We start from the raw sequence: 27,982 nt of genomic DNA, 5'->3' as shown, positions 1-27,982 counted from the left end.
TTTTGGAAAATTTTTTTGTGAAACGATTCCATGATATTAAAATTGACTTTATTAAAAGAATGATAAAAGGGCGTTATATGACAGTGAAAATGACATGGTCTTAATTCTTTATTTTGTCTCCAAGTGGCTGACAACACCAAGCGTTTGGCTCCACCAAGCGGCTGGCACCAGTACCTTGCCCCTTCAAAAGCATCCACTGGTAGGGCCAAAAATCAAGGAGAAGCAAAGAGAATGCATATCTACAAATATCTTTATTACTGTTTCAAGGTCTCTTTTAAATATCATAGGCAAATTATATTATCGATCATACATGCAACTTTTTCTAAAGAAAGGAGAGATAAATAACAGAAAGTTGGCAAGGTAAAGAAACATAGGAAAGGAAGGGGAAGCGGTGGAGAAAATGAAAGACAGCAAAATAGAAATGGTTGAAAAGGACCAATATGGGTAAAAATAGAAGAGAAAGTATGAGAAAAAAAGAAAAGAAGATCGACGGTTAAAATATATGGAAGTGAACAAACTATATACAGAGGTAAATAAACCAAATTATTGCAAAGGGAGTTGCAAAAGTTGATGTACTTATGCTGAAACTTCACACGAATTTACCAGTTGCTACTAGTGAATAAAATATTCAATTTTTTATCCGGATTCTGCGACCTAATTGCTAAAATTATTTATACCTGAAACGGTTTTCCCAATTTTGTATCAAAGTTAGATGCTGGAACTTAACTGCAATGGCATGATGGATTCGGTGATTTGCTCTGTTTGGTTACGTCGATCTCTAGATCTCTAGGGTTTCCCTAGGATAACCCCCCCCCCTAATCGCCCTTTCTTTACAAATCGAATTGAAGTGAGTGCCAAAGTAGCCGTGGGTACAAACATAGAAACAATGCCTGCATGCTACAGCAGCCAAAGAGCATGTCGTAAACAAGCAATGTAGGAAAACTGAAAAGACACCTCGGAAGAAAGAATTATTTGAACTCGTTTGCAGTAAGGTAAAGTTCGACCATTACAATGAGAGATTTCATCGAAAATCTTCTACTCTCAACAAGCATGCAAAATTTGTTTCTTTCAAAAAACATGCAATAGCTCTCTTTTTTCCCTTTTTTGTTGTAGAAAGCAAAGCTATAGCAAAAAAACTACAAGCAAAACGATTACTACTTTAGATAATTCTTTTAGAAGAATTGAAATAACACAATTATATCAAGACAACAAAAATTATACCGATATTCTTTTTACAATAGTTATCGAGTGCGCACTGCGCTTTTCCCACCCCTTTCAATCAAACAACAAAGTCTAAACAAATGCTCGCTGAATCCCTAACTAAGACAATGTCAAATTCTCGTATAAATGTCAGCAAACCGAAGACAGCCAAGTCACGAATTATCTCCACCATCTTCACGGCATATCGCTGAGAGTATTGCTCCAGGAAGGAACAGAAAAATCGTCATCACTATGCCGATAAAATCTACATTTACACTAACAAATCATCGTGAACCGTTACTGCGAATTTTCACCATTCAGATTCACCATTTGCTTTATGAAATACATAATCTTTTGATTTCAAGTTCATAATCCCGTCCTTCAGGTAAAATTTCCATTTATTCTTGCTTCTGGCAATCTGAAATAAGAAAACAGGAAATGTATATCCTTAGCGACAAGCTGAGGAGCCAGGAACACAGGCCATTAAACTTTTGCAACCTCTCTCTGAATTGAATGACCATGATAACGAGACTCGTCACTTGATATTGATGATGCTTCTTGTATGACAGATTCTAATGGACTCGTGTACTCTAGGGCATACTCTCTCGTGGGTCATGGTATGCCAACCACATGTTATCTCCATTATTGTTATACATTATACACAAAAGAGGCGCTACGATAAGACATCAGAAAAACATTTCTTAGAATAATAGGGTCTAGGCCATATTATCTAAGAATAATATAATGTGAAAAATAGTTGAATCTATGCAAAATATGGGCGAAAATATGGTAAAGATATGGGCGAAAAGACACTACCTCCCATCTTATCTAATCACTGTAACATTGTCTTGATTCTAAACTACATAAACCAAGACAAAGCAGCAGTAATACTTATTTCAGATTTGACAAGTTTAACTAGGTCTACATATTGCAGCTGGCGTCAGGCAGTATCTTGATCTAACTCACAGAAACAATTGTAATTGCCACAAAAATTAACTAAACACTTTGCAAGGACGAACAACTTACTCCTAGGAGTTCTGACTATTATGAAATTTGCAGGAACATAACATACCTTATCATACTGGCATACAACGACATTATCTGTGTCAAAGAGCTCAGCTGGATCCTCGTCTGAAATATCGTCATCTGTGTTGAGGGCCTCATCCTGCTGAAATAAATTCATTCTTTCGATTGTTACAAAAAAATTCTTACATTCTTCAGACTAACAAAAACAGTCCTTTACAAACAGCCTAAAAATAATGACAGTTCTATACATAGGAACATATTTCACCCTAGTAGCAACTTGCTTATAAAAGTTTGGGTATCGAGGAAAGTAATCAAAATACGCTGAAATTATAATTGGCTGAAAAAAATCGAACGAAAATTTTCATACAGTTTTTTTTATTTTACACTGGAACGTAGAGTAGAACCCAAATAATGTAACATTAAGCTTTTTTACAAAAGTTTCTCTACCTGAAAACTTAGGCCCAAAAGAAATTTCTAATACGCTTATTTTCAAGTTAACAGCTCATCCCCTTTGCATCAAAAACGATTTTCGCTCTATCAAAACCTGATCGATGGCAAGTAATTGTTTTGAAAAAAGGTGGTTTCTTCTTTAAAAACAACGAGAAGCTTCATCTAAAACAACTGACCTCATCTCCATCAATTGCCTCGCTGTCGTTTTCGTTCCTTGATTCAACTTTGATTGGATACTGATCGAAGTCATCATAATTATCATCATCATCACTGCTGCTGTCGCCTGCACCATCAACTTGAATAATTTGCTAAAACACAGCCGCAAATCGCTACTCTAAATAACACAATACTCACTGATAAAATTCAGACCCCCTGGTCACATGAATATGTTGTCCGAGGAAAATGTAATAACTTCCTTGCACTTCTACCTCGAAAACATTTGAAAGACCACTCGAAAACAATGATGAGGTGACTCGCAATGCAAACGCTTGAAAACTCTTTCCAGTTCTGATTTTATTTGAAGACGGAACTTTTACTTGAGGATGTAAAACTATGATTCGTTTGCATTGGGATGAAACTTTTATAATGCAGTTTTATAAAAACATGTCAGGGTCTGATGCTGAAAATCAATTTCTTGTAAATTGGTCATAAGGTAATTATAAATAATGAAAGTAAGTGAAAGAGCCCTATCTTTGTCTCTCTGACCTTTAATATATTGAAATACTAACCCTCTGTGTTTCAATTTGATAATCCAAAATCCTTTCCTTAAGCAATACTCAAACTCAAACTAAATAAATTGTTACTTTAACAACCTTTTTTCAAATTTTCTCTGCAATTAAGAACCTTATAATGAAACAAAGGCAAATGCGAATCAGGGAAAACGGAAACAAAAGTAAACGGTTTATATCACAAAACATCCGTGGCAAAAGTTACGGTGGGCTGTGATGAAGCACCTATTCCTTGAGAGCGTCTTATGGTGGAAATGCTCGTTGATGGAACTTAAGTAACAATAAAGATGTGAATTAGTAGCAAAATTTTAGCTTAAAGGAAGAGAGCTGTATACTAATCTTTCTAACAAAAGACGAAAATATAATTTGTCCTTTACAGTTTCAGCAACTTACCTTTGATGCAAGGATTCGTTGTTGTTGCGGTGTCTGCTGTTGTGGTACTGGTTGTGTGTATATTACCCTGGGTCCTCTGCCACCGGCCGATATCCCAAAAACTGCAAATTAAGGAAAGAAGGGGAATCAACAATAACCGATAAAAAGTGTAATCATAATCTTGTAAGAATATAGAGAAAAATAAAAACGAATGATAAAATAGAAAAAATGAATAAATATTACTTACCAGTAGTTGAGGGCTCTCCTTGTAAAACCTGGAACAGAATTCATAAAATTTATTTCTGAGGAAGAATTTGAGGAAAAATAACAAGCTAATTATCCAAAAAAGCAATTTTCAACTTTCTGCACACGAAATCTATGAAAAATTTTCCAGCAAAATTATAAAGCTGTGTTCTTGAAATAAGACTACCAGAAATACTTTAGGAAAATTTTTTATGTTCACTTTCTTGAGGGCCTAAAACCTGTTTAACAGAGAGAAGAAAGGTCCAAAAAGCCAATCACATACTTGTATTCCAGTATTTTGCTGTTGCTGCTGCTGCGAGCTCTGAGTATGTTCAACACGTTGAAGTTGTTTCCCATGTTGCTGTTGCTGCTGCTGAACTGCATGCTGGGAAATGATCTTTTGTTGTTGAGATTGTTGTTGTTGAATATGTTGTTGCTGTTGTTGATGTTGCTGTTGTTGCTGCTGCTGGATATGGTGTCGATGGAGTTGTTGTAGCTGTTGTTGAAGCTGGAATTGATGCTGAAGCACCTGTTGTTGTTGTTGCTGTTTGCTTTGTTGACTCTGATGGGCAAGAGAGTTTTGGATTTGCTGGACTGTGCTGGTAGCACCAGAAGACACCCCTACATCACGACTTGCTCCTTGCATTGCTAATGCTGCTTGTGCTGCTGGGGCACTCTGTTTTAGGATATTTTAATAACTTTTGCAATTAATTTGTTTTAAATTATATCATACTACTGATCAAAAACATTGTCCTGCTTTAACTTGAAAAGAACTGTCCTCAATGGCGTTTCTAGGGGGGATGGGGGGGGGCAGAAATTTTCTTTGCCTCTTGTTTTGCCCCCCCCCCCTCCCAGTTTTTTCAAAAGGTTATATTGAAAATTCAATGTCTTCTGCCGAAGCTGTTCAATCGTTTTTTCACTTTGCTAGGGTTGCTCTCTTTATTTTCCTCAATGCGATCTTTACTGCATTTATTTAACAAACTAGAGGCCCCGATATTCCTTTTTTTAACCGAGGTGGACATTTATAAAATCTTGGCTCCTTTCTAATAAGTTATCAAGTAAAAACCAAGAGTTACCAAGAGTTCTGTAGTTACGAAGAAAAATTCATTCTTGACAATCATTTAAATTCTATATTTGCTATATATTATCACGAAGATCCAACCTTCTTGCGCAGGGTCAGCCACATTGCGTCCCAGTATACCTTGGCAATCTACTATTGCTTATTGAAATTGTATGACTTGAAATTCTGTGTAACAGAATGATTTGCTTGATCTCATGGAGGTTGGATATAAGACATAACTACTATGGAAAAATTTTACCAATCAACTTCACAAAGCTAATAGACTTTTTTTTTACAAGTTTAGTTCTTCTGTTGAAAACCATGTTCATGATGCATTATTGTTAAACAGATAAAACTCAGTGGAGTAACAGAACAAAGTTACTTTTAGTCAAATAACAAACGGTCCCGAACCTTTAGAGGCCCTCAGCAACAATTTTTCTTTGTTATTTTTCCTAGGGGACACAGCTGCTCCTTACACCACTAATAAAACTATTTGGCATAATGATAACAGCCACGATAGAGCTGTACCAAGGACATACTTATCTATGGAGAGCTAAGAACCAGTGCTTTGTAGCTAGCTAATTTTGAACCACCGCGCCACCACTGCTTTACATTCTATTGGATCCCAAAGTAATAGCTAGCGTTGGCTCCTATAACTGAAAGTTTGGTCCCCGGTTAGCCCCCCCCCAGATTTCTAAGGCTAGAATCGACACTTTCTGTCCTACTACTGGAGGTTTTGCTTGAACTCCTCATTGGTGCTTATTTCAATACAATGGCCAAAGCGATAGTATTAATATGCTGGCTTAAGTGAAAGTATTCAAACTAAGGAAGAAAAATCCACCTTGAATTAGAACTCTTGATAACTTTCTTATATAATAGAATTCTCAACTTACTGTCACAATAAAACCGAAGCAATCAGAAAAATACTTTATAGTACTATAGGCTCAGATGCAAAACATACCATACAGGGAACCAAATGATTTTTGACAAAGATCTAGAGTTGAACGAGGGGGGGGCAAATTAGCTCCATGGGCAAAATTTATATTTGTAAATTCCACAATAAATTTATCTTTGGTTTCATTCAAAAGGCTGGCTGAATTTGACATAGCACCTAAAATCATTTCAACATATGATAGGATACCAACCAGCTGTTGAACATTGGCTAAAGTTGGGTGATGGCTGACATACACCATTGGCCCTGTTCCATTATCAGCTTGGACTATCTGTCCAGCAACTGCAACTTTCTGGCCTCTAGTCTGTTCACCTGAAAAATGTTTTTTATAGAAAAAAAATTGTGATGATACGAATGCCATCTTTATATAGGTAAGGGATGTAGTAACTGTGCTAGCCAAATAACAACCTGTCTTGATATCTTTGTGTTCATCTTATTCATTTTATTGTCAACTTCTTTCTCCTGTGTTATCATCATTATGTTATTTTCTTCAGTTCTTATTACAAAAAATGTTAAGTTTGAGATTTTAAGCAAAGATAAAGAAGCAATTTGAATTTTTGCCCCCTTTCAAAACCTGCAAAAGTCAAATACATGCTCGCTTGACTTGCAAATGCTACAAGAATAAAACATTAAGAGAGTTGTTATAAAGAATTAGGAAAGCAATCACTTACTTGATTGTGGCATAGTTAGAGGATAAGTGAGGTTCATATTCACTCTTACAGAGGCATCAGCTGGCATAAAATCTATCGCTCTTGACTGAAGCAGTTTGCTTTCCCAAAGCTGTAGAAAAATAAAAAATAAATTCAATTTAGATTTGTTAAATTTATTGTTGGGTTATGTAAAACAGTACCAATCCGAATGCTGTTTCTTAAAGTAAAATTATGATTCTCCAAAACAGTACTTTTAGCTGTTTTATCTCTGAATGGACTTAACCTTGAAATTAATCTTAGAGATAACAACCATTATTTGATGCTTTGTGAAACGGGTATTCTTTTCAACTTCCCTCCAATCATTTTTTAACCCTAGCATTTGGGATGGACATTTTTTCATTAGTACTTTTGCTGCCACTATAAGCTGAACAACATGGATGAACTAAACAACTGCCAAAAATCTAACTAAATATTCTCAGAATTTATAGATACAAATGATTAGTCAATTCTCTAATATGTCTTTAAAACAGCCTTCCAAAACCCCCACTCATTGCAGGTAGAAAGTCCTGCGAGTGGCAGGATTGAAACGAATCCCCTCCAGCGGAAATACGTCATCTGACCGGTTGGCTTCCCAGGATCCTTTGCGCTAACTTCGTATTTGTATAAATATGGCTTCCAGTTCACGATAATTTCTGACGGAATCGGGCGCTAGAGGGCACGAAGACCATCGAAAGAGAAACAGTGGATTATTAACCCGAGAGGAAGGGATGTTTTCTACAGCAAACATTTCCATTATAATTCTATAACGTAGGAGTTTAGGAACTTCGAAATAATCGATCTGTTTTTCGAAAACTTTGGGATTAGTCCGCCGCAGACACAGATGGACAGCAAGAAAGGGCTTGAATTAAGACATTTGTTTGCCAACAAAATGGTTACAAGGGACTTTACTTCTCATTATTTACATATAAATAACTTTTTCCTACCTGTTTAAGCTCAAGAAGAACTTGCTCGTCGACTCCTTCATTTAGAAAGGATTCCCTGACATTTTTTACCACCTCGTCGACAACAGTTCTGTAGAGTCTCGGCTGCAAATTTAAATAACAAAAATATTCAGCAATAAAATTGCAGCTTTTTACTTCAATTATATCAAATCTATCTGTACAAAAGTGCTTCCGAAAATAACTCACCACCGGGTTTGAGGCAGACATCGTATGAACATGAAGTGTATACAGAGAGAAATTTTTCCAACCTTCCTCGCCGCCACTTTGATCAAAATGATGTGGCTTTTATACTCAGAGCAGAACATAAGGCAAGTCCTTTGTTTACCCCCAGCGAAGCAGGTTTCAAAATGAATAATTATGCCGCCATCGAAGAGGCAAGGTAATATATTCTCTAATCTTTATACACCTGTAGCATTTGACAGGTGCATGGCTTTTCACTTCCTTTGAACTCCATAGAGCAATTTCAGTTGTTTAAAGAATGTAATACCTACGTGCAACGGGTTTTTGAAAATTACCCTGATTGATAATGGTCTCTAAATATAATAAAAACACTATCTTTTTTCCTAAATTTTCTAATTATAGGTAGTACGAGAAAAAAAGCAAATTTTGGAACAGATGGGTTCAGTGGATGGACTCGGCAAAGAGAGAAATGTCACCTACAATCCCTTCCAAAAGTCTTGGAACACTGACGTCAGTTTCCAAAGTCAAGTCAATCATCCGCCTCTCCCCTACGGAAGGTTTAGTGTGAAACGGGCTAGGATTTTAGGAAGCACTTTCTTTTGCGCTTCTTTTGTGCTTCTTCGATATTTCTCTAAATTATCAGCATTGTTCTAGGGATAAGGCCGCGGCAGTAGTAATTTTTTTTAGAAGAGGAAAGAAAAATATAAAAAGCAACGCAAATTGCTGGGTGTTTCAAGTACTTTTGGCAGACATTGTAGATAGACGATTGTTGATGATTGACGAATTTTCATAATTGATAATAAATGTGTCAACATTGATTAATAAGTGTATTTTTGGTCCATATTCACTCACATGCCTAAATTTGATACTTTGAGGTATAAGCTTTCGAAACATTGGCCAATTTGCACTTCGTTGACGTTTTTGGATCTATGATATGTTAAGAAATTCGAGTCAATGGCAGTTTTAGGTACAAATCTTACATCTGAGGCAATATTTTAGGTTTCCAATTAATTCAGCATATTCACTCTCTACATGGGTGGATTCCAGTTAAGGGAGCTTTTCAGCCGGCGAAGGTAGCAAGGACTAATCTTTCCATGTCAAATGCAAATTAAAAAACGTCAAATGATTTTCTCCAATTTACAAACTTGCCACTCTACCCTTTACTTGTGCAGGCGTCCCTGCTACCAGGAGTTCCCTTGTTTCATTTTTTTATTTCATTTTCATTTTATTCAAAATTCAACAACATACAAAAATCCATTTTATAATCCATTAGTCCATTAGATCCATATTCCATTGGATAATCCAATACTAAAATCAATTAGATAAACAACATTTAAGTACAACAGGTTACAAATACAACAAAATAGCTAACATAAAAACATTACAATAATACTGGATATTTATATGTAGAGGAATTTCTTAAGAAGGAGCTATCTCAATAGGTAAACTAATCAAGGAGAGAGCACCCCCTATACTAAAATCTTTTTTACTTTTTTACAAAAATTTGAAACAATATTTAGAGGTTGATAAATCCAAGAAATTTTTTTTTGGAAGTACTCTAAATGATGAGACCATCCCAAGGCATACCAAAAGCCCCAACCCAACACACATCAGAGCATGAAGCGACCAGGAGAATCCGGAAGTCAGTGCAAGAGTCCCAGGCCCAGCTGCACCCCAAGATAACCCAATCAGAAACACCAAAAGCCACACCGGTAATCCAATACTACCTCACATGCCCCCAAACCGGCCTATCCCAAAGCACAGCCAAGCACAAAATGCCACCTCCCAGATTCTCCCAAGACCCCACACCCAAACATGCGCCAGAATGAAAGCCCTTAGCAGCCCCAAGAAAGGCCCCACCACCCAAAGTCATTTCATCATTTTATGTCACAAGATCTTAGCAAAGCAAATGTTCTAGTCAATGATTTAGGACCAAAATTTGGTGGAGAATAGAAACAACTTTAATTGACGACAGAAACTTGTAGCTGAAGGAGATTGTTTGATGTTGAATGGAATGTTATTCCAGGATTTTGCACCAACCAGTATATCTGACAGACTATACCATATTGCAATGTATGTTGCTGTGTCACAAAGATACCATCCTCACGCGCCTGCCTCGTATCATATTGATGTACATTTGACAACATTGTAAAAAAATTGTGAAAGTAAGGTGGAGATAATCTGTTAACAGACTCATAAACAAAAATTAGCAATTTCAAATCAAGTAAATCATATAATTTAAGAATTTTCAAGTCAGAAACGATTGGAGAAGATGGAGATATAAAATTCTGAAAATCAATTGCTCTGACAACTTTCTTTTGTAGAAGATAGATTGGCTTTGTATGCACTTCATGAGTAAGACCCAAGACAATAACTCCATATTGAAGAAGTGAGGAAAATAAAGAGTTATATAAAGAAACTAAAACATTGGTAGGTAGGAGATGCCTTAACTCGAAGAAAATGCCACAAGCCCTTGCTAATTTTTTTTTGAAAGTTTACTCAAGTGATACTGCCAGGTAAGATTCTCATCCAACAGAACACCAAGAAACTTGGCATGTTTAGCCTGCTTAACGAGTTCCTTGCCAATCTTTATATTTATAGTTTTAACTAAAGGTTTTTTGGGAGAGTGAAATATTACAAAGTTATAACCGTTATGAAGATCATTCTAGCGAGACATTCAAAGGGTTAATGTTGTGCATCACCAACCAGGACAAATATCGATACAATTTTTTTCATAAGAACAATTTTATCAAACCATGTGTCAAAAAATAGGCCAAAAGAACGGAGCTGAGTCGTTATCATTTTCTATTATTGACTCTTCCTGGGAAAACGTTATAAAGAAACGAATCTATTTAGATTATTGTAGCATAAATGTTTCTTTAAGTCCATTTATCTGTAAGAATTGCTTATGTAAGCTGTAACTTTCCTTATGTTTTTGTTGGCGTGGATAGGAAATTTCATAGGAAGGGCAAAACTGAGATTTTCCGACAAAAATCTAAAAAACATTTTTTCATACATTTGAACATAGTTCAGTTCAGTTTTTTAAAATTTTAAATTCCTCTACATAGAATATCTTACTAGAATTACATTAGAACTAATTACATACAATGTTCATACATTATATAGAATACTTAAAGTAACAAGCAATAAATAACAATAATGTAGGGTGTTGTTTGCAGGGGTGTTTCTTTAAGAGGGGCTATATTATTCTTGTTGAGTAAAACAATAATGATATTTTTATATCTACTGGAACATTGTTCCAAAAGTTAAGCACATAAGGAGCGCATGGATCTAATACCAGGTTGCAAAGTATTTTTTGTATAAAAATGTCATTTTTGTGGCGTGTACCTTATTGGTGAGCATTTGACACAGATTCAAAAAAGGTTGTGACACAGATTCAAAACGTAACTTAATGACATTAGAACTGAAATAGAACAGGAGATAAAATCTTATCATTTACTCATTGTCGTGTGTCATAAATCATACGAATTGAAGATTTTATGGTCTTCTCTTCGCAAAAGGCATTTTTAAGTGGCCAATCTAATCCAGAACAACTGAAGAAATCGTTATAATGGCCTTTAAAGAATGTCCTCTCAAAATGTAACACTTAGAGAAAATAGAAAACCATGATATATTTCCGACAAGATCAGAAATTTTCTGACGAAATAGCTGTTTAGCTTTACAAGGGGGTTTTAGGCCCCCCTGACCCACCTCGATCTCCGCCAAATTTGTAACAATCAATATCTCAATTTACTTGAGCTAAAAATATAAGAAAAAAGAGTGTATTCGTGACAAATGCTATCGAGGGCTCTGTTTGTGATTATTTTGTTCATAACCATAAGATAAAATTCTGGAATAATTAAATTGTGACTTTTAAAATTCCAAATATAACCTCACGTGGAAAATGCTCAGATCCAGACTCCCCGTCTAGGTCTGCCACTGAAGGTCCTACATCGAAACGATACACGTAGGCCTGCATGTTCTGCGACACAGGTTCAAGGCAAAATGTTGCAAGCATTAAACAATGGAAGACACATCCGCGCGTTAGGATCCCTCAGAAGCATACATAAGGCTCTAGCAAAAGGTCTTGCAACAGATTCATCAGACCAGGCCTATCTCATCAACCAGCCGAAGTATGGTTTTCTCAAAGAGCTGGGACTTGCGGAAGAAAATTTAGGAGTTTTTGCTGGTGGTAAATGGGTCGGCTCTGGAGAGGTAATTGCTATTTGATGAAAGTTTTTATGCTTCTTGCAAAAGTCATGAACACTCAAACAACTGTCTATTGATGTGGTTAAATGTACTGAGGTTTTTCTACCACTTGAAAAATAAGAAGAGGGCAGTTCGGGGGTGTGTGCTGGGAATTGCCTTTATTTTGTGGTATTATGTGCGTATTCAGCGTGAGCGTGAAGGCAAATCGTTTCTGTCATACCTATTTATATTCTATGCTAATTTTATGCCCTTAGCCAACAGCAGTCAAAAACTATATTCGTAAAAACTTGAGATCGTAATCCACACTGATTAGCTTGTAAATTTAGAAAAACAACAAATCTGTGTTACTCCAGTATTTGAAACAATATATTGGATCGGCGTATTTTCGATGCGTGAATTCGTGAAATAAATTTGTATTTGCGTTTACACGCGCGTGACACGTTAATCAGCATTAATCATGACGTGATTTTGTGAGAATGACTGCTGCTAACGAATTTCGAAATAGAGTGCTTTCGTTTTTCAAGCAAAAAGTCTTGATTTCCGGTACCAGGCCAGATGCATGTCTCCATTACTCAGAGATTCCAATGCTGATGGCTCTGCCAACAACAAATTACTCCTAATTGATAGTTATTGAAAATTTGGAGAGCTTCTAGGGGGCTTGATCGTGAAATTTAATTTCCAGTGCCGTGAAAGCGTGATTTGCAATTATTTTACGCGTGATTGCGTGATTCAGCATGGATACCTGATACCCTCATATATGGGTTCTTGGATGTTTTTTTGAAAATTTTTTTTATCTCTTTCTATTATTTGAAAACTCTAATTTGCTCTGTTTCTTTTGTTTAACAGTGGATCACTTCTTACTTTCCTGGCACCGGAGAGGCAATTGCAAAAGTAAAACAAGTGAGTGGCATCACTGTCCTTGTACTTGTCAATCAATAGATGTCCACAATGTTGTTTTCAGTCACTTTGCTGAATCAATGTGTTTCTAACCATTTATTGAAACTTGAATTTTAAATCACTGATTCTAGAGTTTTCAAAGATTTCAGTAATAATTTTGTAAAAATCTTGTAATTCAGGGAACTTTGATCGACTACAACAATGCAGTGGCTGAAGCAAAGGAAGCATCTAAAATATGGCGTGAGGTTTGTTTTTCTACTTGAAGTTGCACATTCAAGGAATGCTTCCAGAGATCCTAACATCAAAGCTCTGGTGAAACTTCAATGCACAGAGAGCTTTACTAGAATTTAGCCATTTTCTAGAAATTAGCCACTTATTAGCTGGTCAAAATTGTAGTTAGCATTCCTTCCTTCCTTGAATTATTTCATCTGTTACTGATCTTCAAAAGGGACAGGCATGTATGTGGCTTTGAGACAAGCTTTGTAAGTATTTATCTTAACATTGTTGCAGGTGCATCTCTGCCAACATACAAAGAAACTCTTCAAAAGAGCTGCAACTTCAAACTGGCTATAAGACTTGAAAATATCTTCTTAATTGCGCACAAATACTCTTTAATTTGTCAAAATTGTACATTTTAATTTATCTGATGGTGTGTAGTTCTATTTTTCAATGTAAAATTGTTTTAGTGATTAGTGACTGAACCATGTATAATGTTTTTAAGGTTCCTGCCCCTCACAGAGGAGAGATCATTAGACAAATTGGTCATGCTCTTAGAGAAAAGAAAACACAACTTGGAAAGCTGGTATGCTCTTTAGATGTGATTGCAACCTATTTCATTGAGATGTGATTGTGTTATAACTATGTAATCCACAAGTTTGTAAATTAGGTAATGATATGTGTTAAGTGTGTCATATTCTTATTCAGACAAACTATTTTGTGGTTTTTCAAGTTATTCAGTCCGACCCTCTCTCCTCTTTTCATTTTTGAGCTTCCAAAAGTAGTCATTGTTTTCATTCTGCTATCATCAAACAGATAAAAATTTCATGGTTGGATAAAAAGAGTTTTATTCATCTTATTTCTTGTAATTACTATGAATTTCCAATGTTTATGATCTAAGGGTTAATACAAACTGACCGTGGTTGATAAAGCACGTGTTGAAGCAATCACCAAGACCAAAATAGCCACGCTAAAGGTCATTGCTCTTAGGATATTGATCTATTTTATTAAACTGCTTTTAAAGCATGAAGAAATAATGTTACAATAACAAACATTTATTTCCAGCATTATCTGCAATTTTATGTGTTGGTTCCTTTTAGCATCCCTAAAATTTTGTGTTATTTAGTCATACCAGCAATCCAGTCAACTAAAATTTTTCTGACTAGAGGATTAAAGTGAGTGGGTTTTTTGCTCTGTTAAGAAATCATATCTGTTATTATGCAACCATTTTGCTCATCCTTGAAGCTCATTCCGAATCTTCTTTGATTAATTCTATCCACTGAGTGTAACCTTTGGTACAATATATTCTTTATCCATAAGGCATCCATCCAGCTCAGGCCAAAAGTTGAAAAAACACACATGTGCATATTTTTGACCAAGATATTATTTTGTTTCAATTAAGTTTCAAGAATAGTAAAGGGACAACTCTTAGAGATTTGAGAACAAGAACTGAAAGGTTTCATGGTTTTTGGTAAATTATCCTCAATTTGCTGGTGTGATCCAAATCTGCTTAGCCTCAAGTTTCATGTGATCCAAAAGCAATATTGTTCATTACAGTCATTGATGGGAACTTGTAGTGAGTCTCTGGTGATCTTGAGTTTTAAATTTACTTACAAAACAGAAGGCATTGCTAGATTTGCCTGATTAAATATATTAACTTCTTTGCTCTTTTTTGTTTAGATCTCAATAGAAATGGGCAAGATTGTTCCTGAAGGCGAGGGAGAGGTTCAAGAATACATTGATATTTGTGACTTTGCTGTTGGGTTGTCAAGAATGCTGGAAGGCAAAGCTCTGCCGTCTGAGAGTAAGCTTATTTTTAGGTCAAATCTTTTTTTAACTGATTATGTATTTGAAACAATGTTATTTTATTGTTTTTTGATAACATTGAATTTCCATAAATTAAGAAATGTAGCCAAAACAATAGAAATTTTGAAGCAATTTTGATAGTAAAATTTTGAGATTGTGAAAGGTTCATGTCCATCTTCATTTTGTTATGTCAGTATCATAACAGTTTTGGTACAATTCAACTTTGTTATGATGCATAAATGTTTGACTGTAAGAGAATAATAATATTTTCTTATCAGTTATAACACTTTTACTCTTAATCTAATGTAGCACATAAAAACTAGATTTTATGAGAGATAATTTCAACATTTGTGGACTAAAGAACCAGGGAAAGTTAGTTACAAAATTAATTCTTTTTGGGATTACGGAATTCATGCTTTTTGAACTTAGGCTGATTGATATGGCTAACAGTGTGGAGTAAGTTTAAAATGATTTATTTGTTTTTAGGACCAGAACACAGTTTGATTGAGCAGTGGAATCCTCTTGGAACAATTGGGGTCATTACAGCTTTCAACTTCCCAGTTGCAGTCCTGGGATGGAACTCCGCAATAAGTTTAGTGTGTGGAAATACCCAAATCTGGAAGGGTGCCCCAACTACACCGCTGACATCTGTGGCAACAACAAGGTTGGTTTAATCAGATATCATGGTGGGGTTATTGGCATCTAGGGGACCAGGATAAAAATCTGACTGAAAAATACCAATTAAAGGTCATGTTTAAACTTTTTCAAAGTTTCGGGAATAGGTCCCAAAAAAACCTAGCTTGCAATTATAGAGTTTTGAATAAGCAAGTGAAACTCTCTGAGCTGAAAAGAGCACCTAAAGTCGTTAGAAAATAATAATGAAGGTTAGCTGAAATACAATGAAGTATATGTTCGTGTAGTTCTGGAGTTTTTGAGGGTACCCAATAGGTCCCCTGGTTCGTGAATTCCCACTCTGTTTTTATCCTGATTCTCAGTTCCCTACCATCAATTCCTAAATCCCATTGTTGTCGATTTCCATTTCTGCTTCTACGAAAATCATATAAGGGTACCATCATTTTTGTTCAAACAGAAAATATATTTTTATTAGCATGCCAACTTGCTAGTTGAGTGTGTGGAACAATCCCGGCAACAGCAAATTTATCAACTGATCATTTTGGCTTGGTTGCTGTTGAACAGCGTAACTGAACTCTTAGGGCTGCATTGGAAACTGTGTTTGGGTTTCATGTGACTCATAGGAGGTCCTATGCTTACAATATTTGGTGATTAAAGTTCTAGTGACTGCACATCAAAAATAAGCTGCATGTTATTATATCATCTTCATCCTGATTATGTATCATATTAAGTTATCCTGTCATGAATAATACTGTTTTCTCTCCAGGATTATGACTGAAGTTCTTGAGGCCAACAACTACCCAGGGGCAATATGCTCTATGATTTGTGGTGGTGCAGACATTGGGTAAGAGAAGTATAATTTTTGATGGCAGGAGAAACTATGTTGTGTTAAGCTTCATCTATTTAATAATTTTGTCAACAGATTTGTTAATCTTTTAATGAAATACATTAGAGATACATTGGTTATTATTTTATGTCAACCCAGATTCTCATTTGTCTGCCTTGCAAGATCAGTCGTTAGAGAACACACAGCGATCATGTTTGCCTTCTCAATAATTCGCCTGAGGGCTGCATGAGCAGATGCTTTGGATTTTGTGGACTTTGCAACAATGAAAGTTTTTTGGTGCATTTTGTAACAGCTTCTTTTACAATTTTACTAATAGACATATTGAGAAGATAAGGGCCTGTCTTCGGCAGATATTGAATCCCATATTCACTTTCAATTTACAGTGAAGCAATCAGCAAAGACGAGAGACTGAATCTTGTGTCATTTACTGGAAGCACCAAGGTAATGGCTTTTCGATAAAATCTATCTTATTTAGAAAATATTAGAATTTTTATTCTATTTATAAATTGCACAGATAAGATTTCTTAAACTTGAATTTAAGGTTCTTTTCACACTTGAACCAAAAGTCTTACATTTTAGTGATGGGTTTTCTAATTCAGTCATCGATATTTCAACAGAATCTGCAATTAGTTGCAAGTCTAATTACTTGTCTATAATTTCATCGCATTATCTGTCTTAGGAGCTTGTGTTAAAATCTATATATCTATAAAATTAAGTTTTAAGATTGTTTAGATTGCTAAGGGTTGCTTTATTTTGTTAGTAAAGGGTTAATGTGTATCTGATTAGAGATGATTTAGTATAAACTATTTTGTACTTGCATCTCGATGGAAAGATGCACTGGGAGACCTTTTTAACCTTTCATTAGCTTGAAACATGTGTACTGTGAGGTAGTGTCGATATGCTAATTTGTCATTCTTTTTTTAAGGTTGGTCATTTGGTGGGAAACACTGTTCAAAATAGATTTGGTAAATTGAATAAATTTTATGTTCATCATAAAAACAGCTAGAAGCTTCTTAAACTTCCACATAGATATTCAAGAGGAATTTTTTTGAACCTGTGGTGTTGAACTTGTATTATCTATAGCTTACTGTGAAAATTTCTGCAAATTCTGAGATACATTCTAAAAGGGAAGATCAAAGATTTAGATACCTCAAGGGGAAAAAACAAACTTTTGTATATACTATTTACTTCATAGTTCGTGTTCAGCTCAGCACGTAATGCGTGACAAAGCTGTCTTTAAGGCTCTGATGGTGAAGCCCAAATTAGAAAGGATTGAAAACACAATAGAATACACGTTGAACTGGAAACAGTGAAATTGCTTCATTATATAACATAAAATTCAAATTTTCATGGGAAAGTTAATTTTGTTTGCAAATAATGATGAATCGACTAAAAATATGGAAAGCCGGTTGGTTATATGGCCCTGGGTCGTTTAGTTTTTCAGCTGCAAACAAGCCTGTTAATATGTTTAAAGAGCAGCTTTAACGCGATTTTATGATGGTACTTTGTGACCACCTTTTCTGACAGTATTTCGGGTTGAACACCTTGTGTTCACTGTGCATGTCTTTGCTTCAGTATTTTCTTGATTTTTGTAGTTCATTTTTTATGAGTATTTCTCATGCTTTACCCCTTCTCGTGTGTAGGTCGATCATTATTGGAACTCGGAGGGAACAATGCACTGATAGGTAATGCAGTTATCAGGAAAGATTATTTTGATTAAAGGACATTTTTGTCAGTTTTTCACCTGTAACTACCCAGAGAAAGATCATCCTTCCATATTTCATGTTCTTTTTCAGCTTTGAAATTTTCATAAAGATTCAAACAGAAAGATTAAAAAATCATACAATACAATAGGCTAGCTTTTGCAAATTATACCTCAATGGTTATAGCAAAGAAGAATAGAACACATGGAAGTTATTCCATAACTGCTTTAGAGCCTATTATTGTTGTTAGATTGAGTAGAATGCAGGTGGAGACCTTAATTAGCACCTGGTGGCAGTGGTTGGCTGTCTTGTCTAGAGGAATATTTATTATGTGTTCCTCATATCAAAGAATGATTTTTTCATTTACCATCTTCAATTGATTTGTATAGACAAATGTTTCATCTGATAATGTATCTTTATTTGCATAAATATTGCTGAAGATTTCCGAATTTTGCAGAAATCTCCAATCTATATCTTTGCCGAAACTATATCCCTTGCTGACAAAGGCTGATTAACAGTAGCTCCTGCCATAAACTGTTCTCTCTTTACTGAATGTAACACGATTGCTTTTCACTTACAAAATATCAACCATTTTTTCTCTTTCTTGCTAATATTTTCTTTTCTTGTGCAAATGTTGCTATTTCCAACCACAACCTTAAAGGCATTGAGTCATGATAAAATGGATTGGGTATACCCTAAGTCCCAAAATCGGCCGAGTCATGATTTTCATGACTGCGATGCTATTGGTTGACCTTGAACTGGTCACATGAACTCACCTCGTACTGATTGACAAAGTAATTTTCATCAATAACAAGTTGTCAACAACAGATGCAAATATCACATGAAACAGCAAGGATCACGCCAAAACCAAATGACCACCTACAGAGAAGGCCTATCATGACCCAATGCCTTACAGGTAGAAGAAGTGGAAGCTCGATTGCAAGACAAAAGTGTTCCCTCATTCAAATTTCTGATTTCTTTAAAGAAGTGAAACATATCTTTGACTTCTTGTCTTGAAATAGCTCCAATCAATTGATTATGATTTATGATTTATTTTCTTAGTTAAGTTTCGAAATCCTTTCCAATTCTTAAAAAAGATTTATTTTCTTACTAACGTTTTGATATCTACAACAAAACGTTTCTCATTTGCTGCTACGATTTTCATGTTTTGTCTTTGTTATTTTCCTTTCTACGTTATCTTTTTTCGTTTCAGCAATGGAAGATGCGAACCTGGATCTTTTAATACCTGCCGTCCTTTTTGCTGCTGTTGGTACAGCTGGACAGAGGTGCACCACAACCAGACGTCTTGTATGTCACCTTTTTCTTGATTGTTGGGAAGTTTTTGCCTGCTAACATAATCTCAAAGCATTTTGATATGCATATAATGCATGTCCACATTTTGATCATAAACCATTTTCCCAGGTGGAACCTTGGCGCAAGCTGAACATCTTCTTAAGGGATGTGTGCTACCATAATTACTGGCAGTCTTCATTTATCCTACTGCAAATGAATCAATGGATTGTCTGCTGTTGTCAATGAACCTTTCCACCGTTGGCAGGATCGCCGCATTTGCTGTTCTCTGGGTACTATGCCCGCAAAGAATTTCTTGGAAGATCTAGCAATTTGCGTTCTTTTCCTATATTTTTCCTTTCTTTTTCTAATTTCACTTACTGCTCCTTCCCTCAAAAACAATTTTGATAGTTGCGACAAATATCATGCAAGTTACATGAACCAACATATTTCCTTATCACCTACGTTGCTTTATAAGACATTGCTGTCAGTGGAAGAGGGGGGTTTACCCTTTAAAACTCATGTTACCATTCCAAGGCTTTTGACAGGGATTGTGTGTGTTTACAGAAAACATTATTTAACGTTGGGGAAAATACAATTTAACTTGACAAGTGCTTTTCAAACTGGTAGGTAATGAATTATGCCTCATTTTCTATACTCTGTAATCACAGAAAATTGGAACCTTGGGGTAACTACTTTCAATCTTGACTATTGCTTTTCAAACTGAGCATGCTTACAAATTCTTATATAATTTTATGATTTTTTTATTTGTTTAATTTTAAATTACAATTTTACTCAGGATAAATCATAATTGCACAATAGGTTTGTAATCATTATTTGCTAGTGCCAAAGCTAACTGAAAGCATTGTTTCATTGCAGATCGTGCATGATAATATTTATGATCATGTTGTTGAGAAGCTTAGCAAAGCTTACAAGCAAGTGAAAATCGGTGATCCATTAGATGGTATGTGTCTTACGTTTTTCATGCATTCTCTTGCAATACAAATTAGTGTTGGTAATTCAGAACAACACTGTTGTCGACCTGTATAAATTGTGCTTTTTGAGTGGGGCAATGGGAGTAGGGGCATGGACCATGGATTATTCTTTTGTGCTATTATTATCCATGGATTTCTTTCGCCCTCTATTATCTCCTTCGCAGTTTAGCTTTGCCCTGAAAGTAGTGCGAAGGCCTTACGATATTAACAAAAATTAGCTTTGGAATGTCTACTTGTTCTCATGTTTCAATAAATTTAGAATAGCCAAGCAATACAGGGGGGGGGGATCTCTCTAGATCTCAATTTGTCAAAATCACGCATTTGTTGAGTTTAAAATTAGCATTGAAATGAAGGCATAAGAGGCAAAGTTAAGGCATTTCTGAATTTTTAGAATTTTGTATGCTTTCCACGTGCACTTATTTTCGGTGAATGATTATCATGGGATGGGTATGGTGGGCCCTATATAGCAAGCAAGTCTTTGCTGGCCATCATGGGCAAAGAAAGCGAATTACTTTTTGCAACCTGAATCATAAATTTACACCAGACATTCAAAAGTCAATTATTTATTTTATGTTTTCAAGTGCACCAATTCAATTTAAGGCCTAGTATTGAATGATACTTTTTGCTACTAAATTCTTGACTTCAGGTTCGGATTAAGAATCAAATTTTAGCCTAATTGTAAGTTGCACTGATGCTAGTGTCTGTGTTATTGGTTTTATGATTATATCAAGTTAAGCATTTTATAACTGATTCCGTGACTGAGAGTGAAAAGTTTCATCCCATGTGTTTTCCAACATCCTGACTAGACTTATCGTGGCAAATTTTAAACAGGACTCAAATAAGATGTACAGTGCAGTTTTGAGTAATTTTCAAAATGATGTAGTAACTTGAATTCGTATATTTTTCTAGCGTTCTTAGTTCAACCGTTGTTTTATTTATATATTGCCATTTTCAGTGTAAATGCAGTGTCTTGGTGATCTTGGTAAATCTATAGTCAATAGCTTTTGCAATATTCCAGATTTAGGGCTATGTACTTTGGTGATTTAATGATGATGAGGTTTGTTCCGGCAGTTAGACTTTCTTGCTGTGGATATAAAGAGAGAGTCCATTCTGAACTGTTTTACGCTGAAGTTCAAACTAAGGGTATTTCACGATATTTGACTAAGGAGCATGCTAATTTTTATATGCTCTTTCATTTTTCATGTTTTGCTTTCAGATGGAACCTTGTATGGACCCCTCCACTCACAGCAAGCAGTTGATGCATATCACAAGGCGGTTAAAGATGCCCAGACTCAAGTTTGTATCTTCTACATCTAAGTCTCTTTGGATTAATTTTGCTTGTTTTATTATTCAAAGAATTGATACCTTCTCCAGGCTTTGACCTTTCCACATTTTGTATTCAGTTTTGCAAGCCGACATGTATTCAGTATTAAGTTCAGGGGAAGTTTAAACCATTTCTAAGCAACATAAAATCATTCAGAAGATGTGCTCCTTTATCTTATATCTAAATCACCATTGTTCAACTTCATCTTTTAATTTTTGTTCTTCATCATTTTCTGCTTTAAAGTTTCCAGCTGTACCCTGGCAAATACAAGAACTTTTTTTGGCATTCTTTCTTGTCATCGTTTTGACTAAATCATACATCAGAATAGAAATACGTTGTTCTTCAACAGAAAATGCAAGCACCTTTGTTCATAATCTAACCTAAAAAGCTTCTCTAGAAGATGGAATATATATATATATAAGCCTTGGCTTATTTCCAAAGAAATATAGTTGCTCTTTGTAAATAAGAATTGCATACTGAAAGACAAAATAGTTGCTGAATACTTGGAATCAGTTTTAATGTTACAAGAAAAAAGGATAAGTAAATTTTACTTGTAGCAGTAGTATTATTGAATAAATCAAATGGTTTATGAAAGCTAACAATGATCCATCAATGGCCAAAACAGTTCGTGGTTGCTTGCACAGTAATTTTATTTTTGCACCAGAATAATTTCGCACTGAAATTTCTTCTTTTTTCAGGGTGGGAGACTAGTCTGTGGTGGCAATGTAAGTTGCTTTTCGATTAAAACTAACCAAGCAATAATTTTGTTGTTGTTTTCTTTCATCGTTTCCAGTGTCACCGTTTTGGCCACAAAAGTTTACTAGCAATGACAAGCATATATCTAGATAAGTTGGACAATTTATCATTGTAGTTTGAATTTTCTTCCAAAATTAACGTCTAATTTTTTAATACCACTATATGATTCACTTTCGCTAAGGTTGGCTTCATTACCACTCAGTGTCACAAGTTATCATTAACACTTTTTGAATTTGTTGTAATAACCTTCTTAGGGAGCACTTTATAGCACCATAGACTGCACAAAATTCAAATTTCATTTCATTAAGCAACATTCTTACAAGGTATATACTTAAGATCTATTTTTATAGTCATGAAAATAAGAAATAATGAAAGAATAATTGTTAAGTGTTACCTAGGACACTAAAATAAACCTAAAACATCCTACTAATAATGGTGTGATAACATAGCCCTGACCATTTAAGCTGTCTTTGGTCTCGTGCCAGTGGAATTTCTTCTACCAACGTTTTTTACTTTAAAGAGAATTGACCGACCTGGCTTCTACGTGGAACCAACAATCATAGCAGATATATCCCATGATGCATCTGTTGTTCATACTGAAACATTTGCACCAATCTTGTACATTTTGAAATGCTCTGTGAGTATATTTTTTTTATAATTTCTAAGTTTTCAGTTGAAGAGAATAAACTTTTTATTTGATGTATTAATGACAAAGTGATGGGGAGCCAATTTCACTAAAATTCTAATCTTGCTATCTATAAAATTAAGCAAAATAATACAAGTTTGGAAGGTGAATGAAATTTTGAAAGATATGCGGGAGATACGTACTTTTTCTATTGATTAAATGAAGCTTAGTGGTGTTTTAAGGATTCTGTTATTTATTGAAAAGTGAGCTTTGCGATTCCAGACAAGGTCTTTGAGTTTACAATGTATTTCCAATAGCTCAATCCTAAAGTAATTCAAAGTTTTGTTTTTTGCACTCTTCCTTTAACCTTCTTTTGACGGGTGAACCCCCAATACCACGAAGATTAATCAACTCAAGCCATCTTTATCTTTCCCTTGGAGATCCTAGTTATCACGATTATACTGAAGTTCTCCATCTTAAATATGAGAACCATACCATGATTTGCTTCAATAACCTCTTGTTCGCTCGACGTGGTTACTAAGCTTGATTGTAAGAACTTTTACAGCTTATTAGTCTGTTGACCACCTCGCAACAGACAGGTTGGCGATTTTGAATTGCTGAAATGTGTAGAAAGGAAGTTTAGTTTAAGAGAGACCTTAAAAATCAACAAGATTCTGCTGCATTTCAAAAAAATTACGTTTGCTTCCAAAGTAGGAAATTTTTGTTACCTCTATTGTCAGTGCCATTGTATATCGTTTTCACCAAAATGCAAATTCTTTAGCAAGTTGTCCACGTTAATGTAGGCTTCAACGGGAGTCCTTGCGCTGTCTTGACACAGGATTGCGAAGGATAGCATCGTTATGCACTAAAAACAGTTTTCATCGATGTTGCCCGTCCTATTTCTAATACCAACGCTGTTTTCCTATTTCAAAGCATTGTAGTGCAGGCAGGTCACCCATTTTGACAGCTTGCTATTTCCAGTGCTAATGTTGTGTGCTCATGAAAAATAGAGTGCTGCAAACAGATCTTGAACAGCGTGTGTTTTAACCAAATTAGATAGCATTCGTGTTAACCAAGTTATCAACTAAGAACCTTCAACTATAGATCAAAATTTATGACCTCGTTTTTGAAAAACATTTCAAATTTCTTTGCACTAACTTATTAACTATGAATTTGGATTGGGAAAAGAATTTTAGTATACATAGCTTTTATTTACGGGGGTTTAGATTAACAAACAGTCCATTTTGTTTTATGAATTTCATCACATAAAGACATCTTCAGTAAAAATGGCTGTCCAATATCTTAAACGTTTTTGTAAGATTTTTTTTATTTTAATGTAAAAAAGCTTTCACTCCAAAAACTGAACATATAGAGACTTTTTGTGTTGCCAAAAGACGTCGGAATATTTTTCTGGGTGATTTCTTTAGGGGATGTACTTGAAATTTTTGCTCCAATACATCAGACATATTGTTATATTATTCCTCTTAATTGCACTTACGCGATAATTACCAAACGCCATGTTTGACAAAGGCATGTCACTCTTTCTGGACAGCGTACGAGCTTGAGTGATTTTTGGGGGATTTTGCTCGAAAACAAGGGAATTTTGCCAAAGATATACGATACAAGATTTTCGTGAAGTGATATGCGCCTTGAAGGAGGATGTAATTTTCAGCCTTCTGCAGACGACTGAGTTTTACACGTCATTACATTATGCTCAGAGAAAAGAACAATAGAGTAATTGTAAGTGATCAGATCATATGAATAGAGATAAGAGATATAAAAAGAGTGAAATAGAAAATAGTTAATTGATTAAGTAAAAAGAGAACATAGAGATAAAGAGACATAGTAGAGAGAGAAAAAGAGACAAAGATTCAACTTGATATTGAGAACACAACTTGTGCCAGCAAAGTAATGATTTTATAATAAAAGAGATAAGTAATCAGTTCAGAAAGCGCCTGCAAAAATTCAGAGCATGAACTTTTGTGCCTATTAGATCTGGTCTTGAGTAAAGCAACAGTTCATTCACCTTCCTTTATTTTTCACGTATTGTTTTTGTGTCACAAGAATGTAATAATTTATCTGAGAACAAAGACTGCAAAACACAACACAAATCTCTGCTTGAGAACACACATAATCCATTCAGATATATGCAAGATAAATTCATTATTGATTGATGACTTTTTTATTTGATTTAGAGTTTTGAACAGGCTGTTGAGTGGAATAATGAAGTCAAGCAAGGCTTATCAAGCAGCTTGTTTACCAAAGATCCTGCAAGAATTTTCAAATGGATGGGGTAAGTGTTGTATGATGTGTTTTAATTCCTATAGAACAATGTTGAACGATTGCGTTATGATAAGGACAATAGCAGTATTCACAGATATGATACAATTGCATTATGATAAGGACAATGACAGTCGCAAGTTGTTTTTCGAAATGCGAGTAGTATTAACATTGATTAAGTTTCGAAGAGGTTATCTGTATAAAATGCTCTATAATACTACTAAATTAGTTGCTCTATAATACTACAGTAAGACAACCAGTTTGGCAGATATACCTGCACAGTGTCAAATTGAATGATAAGTTTTCTGTTATCCTAATTGTATGTAGTGATTTTTCTCATATGTAGTACATAATAATTTAGTCTCGTTTTTCTCATACTGCATTATGGTAGTTTACTTTCTCATATCATCACAAATACTTGCTGGGAGTCAATCAAGCAGTCCTGTTACTCTGGATTTTTGTCCTTTTGAAAAAGGTTAATGGTCAATGGAAGCATAAATAAAAATCAATTAAAGGGCTTTTTGCTACCATATTTAAAGATATTTTACCAGCAGCATTGCAGTTGACCTGGAAAGCAGGATGACAGAAAAGCTTAATATTTAAAACTGATTTCAGACCATCATTAGCTGGCAAAATGACAGTAGATAGACGAGTTGGCTAAACCATCCTTTCTCAAGAATGGCATTGATTTCTCAGTTTCATCTAGCTTTAGAATGATGTTTGATTTGATTATGTGCTTCTTTTTACATCTAGTGCTTCAGGATCTGACTGTGGAATTGTGAATGTTAATATCCCAACAAGTGGAGCTGAAATTGGTGGTGCTTTTGGTAAGTGAATTCTAATTTTTACCCAGTGGGTGTTTGCTCGTGTCTGATCTATTTAACTGTAGGTAGTATAAATTTTGTTTTAATTAAAAATGTAGCAAAGATATGATTCTTCCTAAATCAATGAGATTTACTGTTTCTGTTTTGCTAGGGTTATTTGCCATCTGTCACAAAAAAATTTTCTTTCAAAAAATCTAAATGAGCTAACCTATCCTACCTCAGCCACACAATAAAACATTTTTAAAATCAAACTTTGTCGAATAATGACAATCTTTCAATGCAGCTGTTTTTGTTGTTGTATTTTATTATAAAAACTGTTGATGTACAGGTGGAGAGAAACACACAGGTGGAGGTAGAGAATCAGGAAGTGACTCTTGGAAGCAGTACATGAGGAGATCCACCTGGTAAATTGATATTAAGTTTTTTGTACAATATTTCAATATTGTTTAGCGGTCTACCAAAAGGGAACTCTGGGGACCAGACAGAACTTTTCCTGGAAAATTTGTATATGTATGATTAGTGGTTTCAGGGGTGACCAATTCAGTCTCCCATGCACCCTGGACAACCGGTTATTATTTGTGGGAGATCGCTTATTAAGGATACAGGGTATCCTCTGGGTGACCCAATTTTCCTGGAAATATTCTCTCCAGTCCTCCAGTCCCTTTTGGTAGACCACAGGTAATATGCAGGAGACCAAAGGAAGAGGCAACTGGTTTCCTACCAGGACACCACCTTCTTACTAAAATTGTCAAACCATGTGGTTTGTATAAAAGCAGGAAGTTTTTTATTGAGATTAATGATTTCTTGGCCAATTTCAAAATTATGTTACTGTCATCATGCCAATCTTGCTACTATGATGATTTAGATATGTTGAGCTACATGCTTTATAAACAGACAAAAATCTAGTGATGACAAGCAGATGTATGGATTACATGTAATGAGGGACATGTTATTTATTTATAAATAGTTTAGGTAAATCAACTACTATCTTTATCTTATCTTGGAATATGAATTTCTAAATATTATTTGTTAGTTGACCGGGTAACTAAAGCTGTTATTATATCAAAGTTGTGGTTTTCAAATTTCGCTAATTTCTGCTGGACTTCTAATGGACTGTATTTACTTTACAGCACAATCAATTACAGTAAGAGTCTACCTCTTGCCCAAGGAATAAAATTTGAATGAGGTTATAGGTTTTAAAGTGATGAAATTACAGAAGAATATGTATGGAATGGCTGGATCAAAATCCTATCCTTTAAACCAAAAGTAGCCAGTTTCTCTACCTACAGAAGTTGTGTAGTTGTTCCTGCCATGGACTTCCTATCAGGTAGCTGTTTCATGTGTAGCATAATACATATGCCTTCTTGTTGGCCATGTTTTGTATGCTTTAGCTGATTGCTTAATGAATCAAAAGCTTAGAAAGCAACCTAATATATGCAAAGAACCAACTGTTAATATTCTGTATGAAGGGTGAAATGGAGTTTTTTCTTTTTTCAATCTTTTTATTCAGTGCTACAATGAAATTTACAAGAAAAAACTTTTGCATCATCTCAGTCAAAGTCACTTTGATAACTTTGGTCTCATTTCTCAAGTCTTGGGCTTGCTTTTGAATTGTGATTTTTTCCTCATTTGGTCAAAGTGAAAGATGATACTCAATTCATTTGTTATATAAGACTTCTAGTAATGTGAAACCTTACCCAGCAGACTCTCCTAGC

At 35.0% G+C, this 27,982-nt stretch overlaps 2 protein-coding genes across 3 annotated transcripts; one reads left to right on the top strand and one right to left on the bottom strand.

Moving 5' to 3' along the window:
- Positions 1-1,151: 1,151 nt before the first annotated feature.
- Positions 1,152-8,020, bottom strand: LOC135687628 (transcription initiation factor IIA subunit 1). 2 transcript variants are annotated; one of them, XM_065204232.2, is made up of 10 exons: positions 7,869-8,020; positions 7,665-7,766; positions 6,703-6,811; positions 6,225-6,343; positions 4,303-4,695; positions 4,024-4,051; positions 3,798-3,898; positions 2,853-2,984; positions 2,273-2,368; positions 1,152-1,618 (listed from the first exon to the last, which is right to left on the bottom strand). In XM_065204232.2, exons 1-10 carry the CDS (start codon positions 7,887-7,889, stop codon positions 1,511-1,513), a joined length of 1,209 nt encoding a protein of 402 aa, XP_065060304.1. In that variant the 5' UTR covers positions 7,890-8,020; the 3' UTR covers positions 1,152-1,510. The 2 variants fall into 2 exon arrangements, with proteins under 2 accessions (XP_065060304.1, XP_065060305.1); XM_065204233.2 differs by having other exon boundaries at positions 2,273-2,365.
- Positions 8,021-11,776: 3,756 nt separating this feature from the next.
- On the top strand, positions 11,777-27,743 carry LOC135687624 (alpha-aminoadipic semialdehyde dehydrogenase). Its single transcript, XM_065204227.2, has 19 exons — positions 11,777-12,077; positions 12,918-12,971; positions 13,148-13,213; positions 13,690-13,770; positions 14,865-14,988; positions 15,477-15,654; positions 16,390-16,467; positions 16,854-16,911; positions 17,396-17,435; positions 18,114-18,155; positions 19,387-19,481; positions 20,343-20,427; positions 21,675-21,754; positions 22,481-22,507; positions 23,059-23,175; positions 25,359-25,456; positions 26,197-26,270; positions 26,596-26,671; positions 27,398-27,743. Exons 1-19 carry the CDS (start codon positions 11,868-11,870, stop codon positions 27,450-27,452), a joined length of 1,638 nt encoding a protein of 545 aa, XP_065060299.1. The 5' UTR covers positions 11,777-11,867; the 3' UTR covers positions 27,453-27,743.
- Positions 27,744-27,982: the final 239 nt, after the last annotated feature.

This window comes from Rhopilema esculentum, chromosome 20 (assembly GCF_057945365.1).
Source record: "Rhopilema esculentum isolate cy_ngs chromosome 20, ASM5794536v1, whole genome shotgun sequence".
NCBI lineage: Eukaryota > Metazoa > Cnidaria > Scyphozoa > Rhizostomeae > Rhizostomatidae > Rhopilema > Rhopilema esculentum.
Note: the sequence above shows the minus strand (reverse complement) of the source record. Positions and strands in the feature narration are given on the sequence as shown.

Coding starts and splice junctions, on each gene's coding strand:
- LOC135687628 (XM_065204232.2), bottom strand. CDS start 7,889: ATGTCTGCCTCAAACCCGGTG. Junction 7,767..7,868: donor TGTCTGCCTCAAACCCGGTG/GTGAGTTATTTT, acceptor TTAAATTTGCAG/CCGAGACTCTACAGAACTGT. Junction 6,344..6,702: donor TCTAACTATGCCACAATCAA/GTAAGTGATTGC, acceptor AACATTTTTCAG/GTGAACAGACTAGAGGCCAG.
- LOC135687624 (XM_065204227.2), top strand. CDS start 11,868: ATGTTGCAAGCATTAAACAATGGAAGACACATCCGCGCGTTAGGATCC. Junction 19,482..20,342: donor GCACCACAACCAGACGTCTT/GTATGTCACCTT, acceptor GTTTCATTGCAG/ATCGTGCATGATAATATTTA. Junction 25,457..26,196: donor AGAATTTTCAAATGGATGGG/GTAAGTGTTGTA, acceptor TTTTACATCTAG/TGCTTCAGGATCTGACTGTG.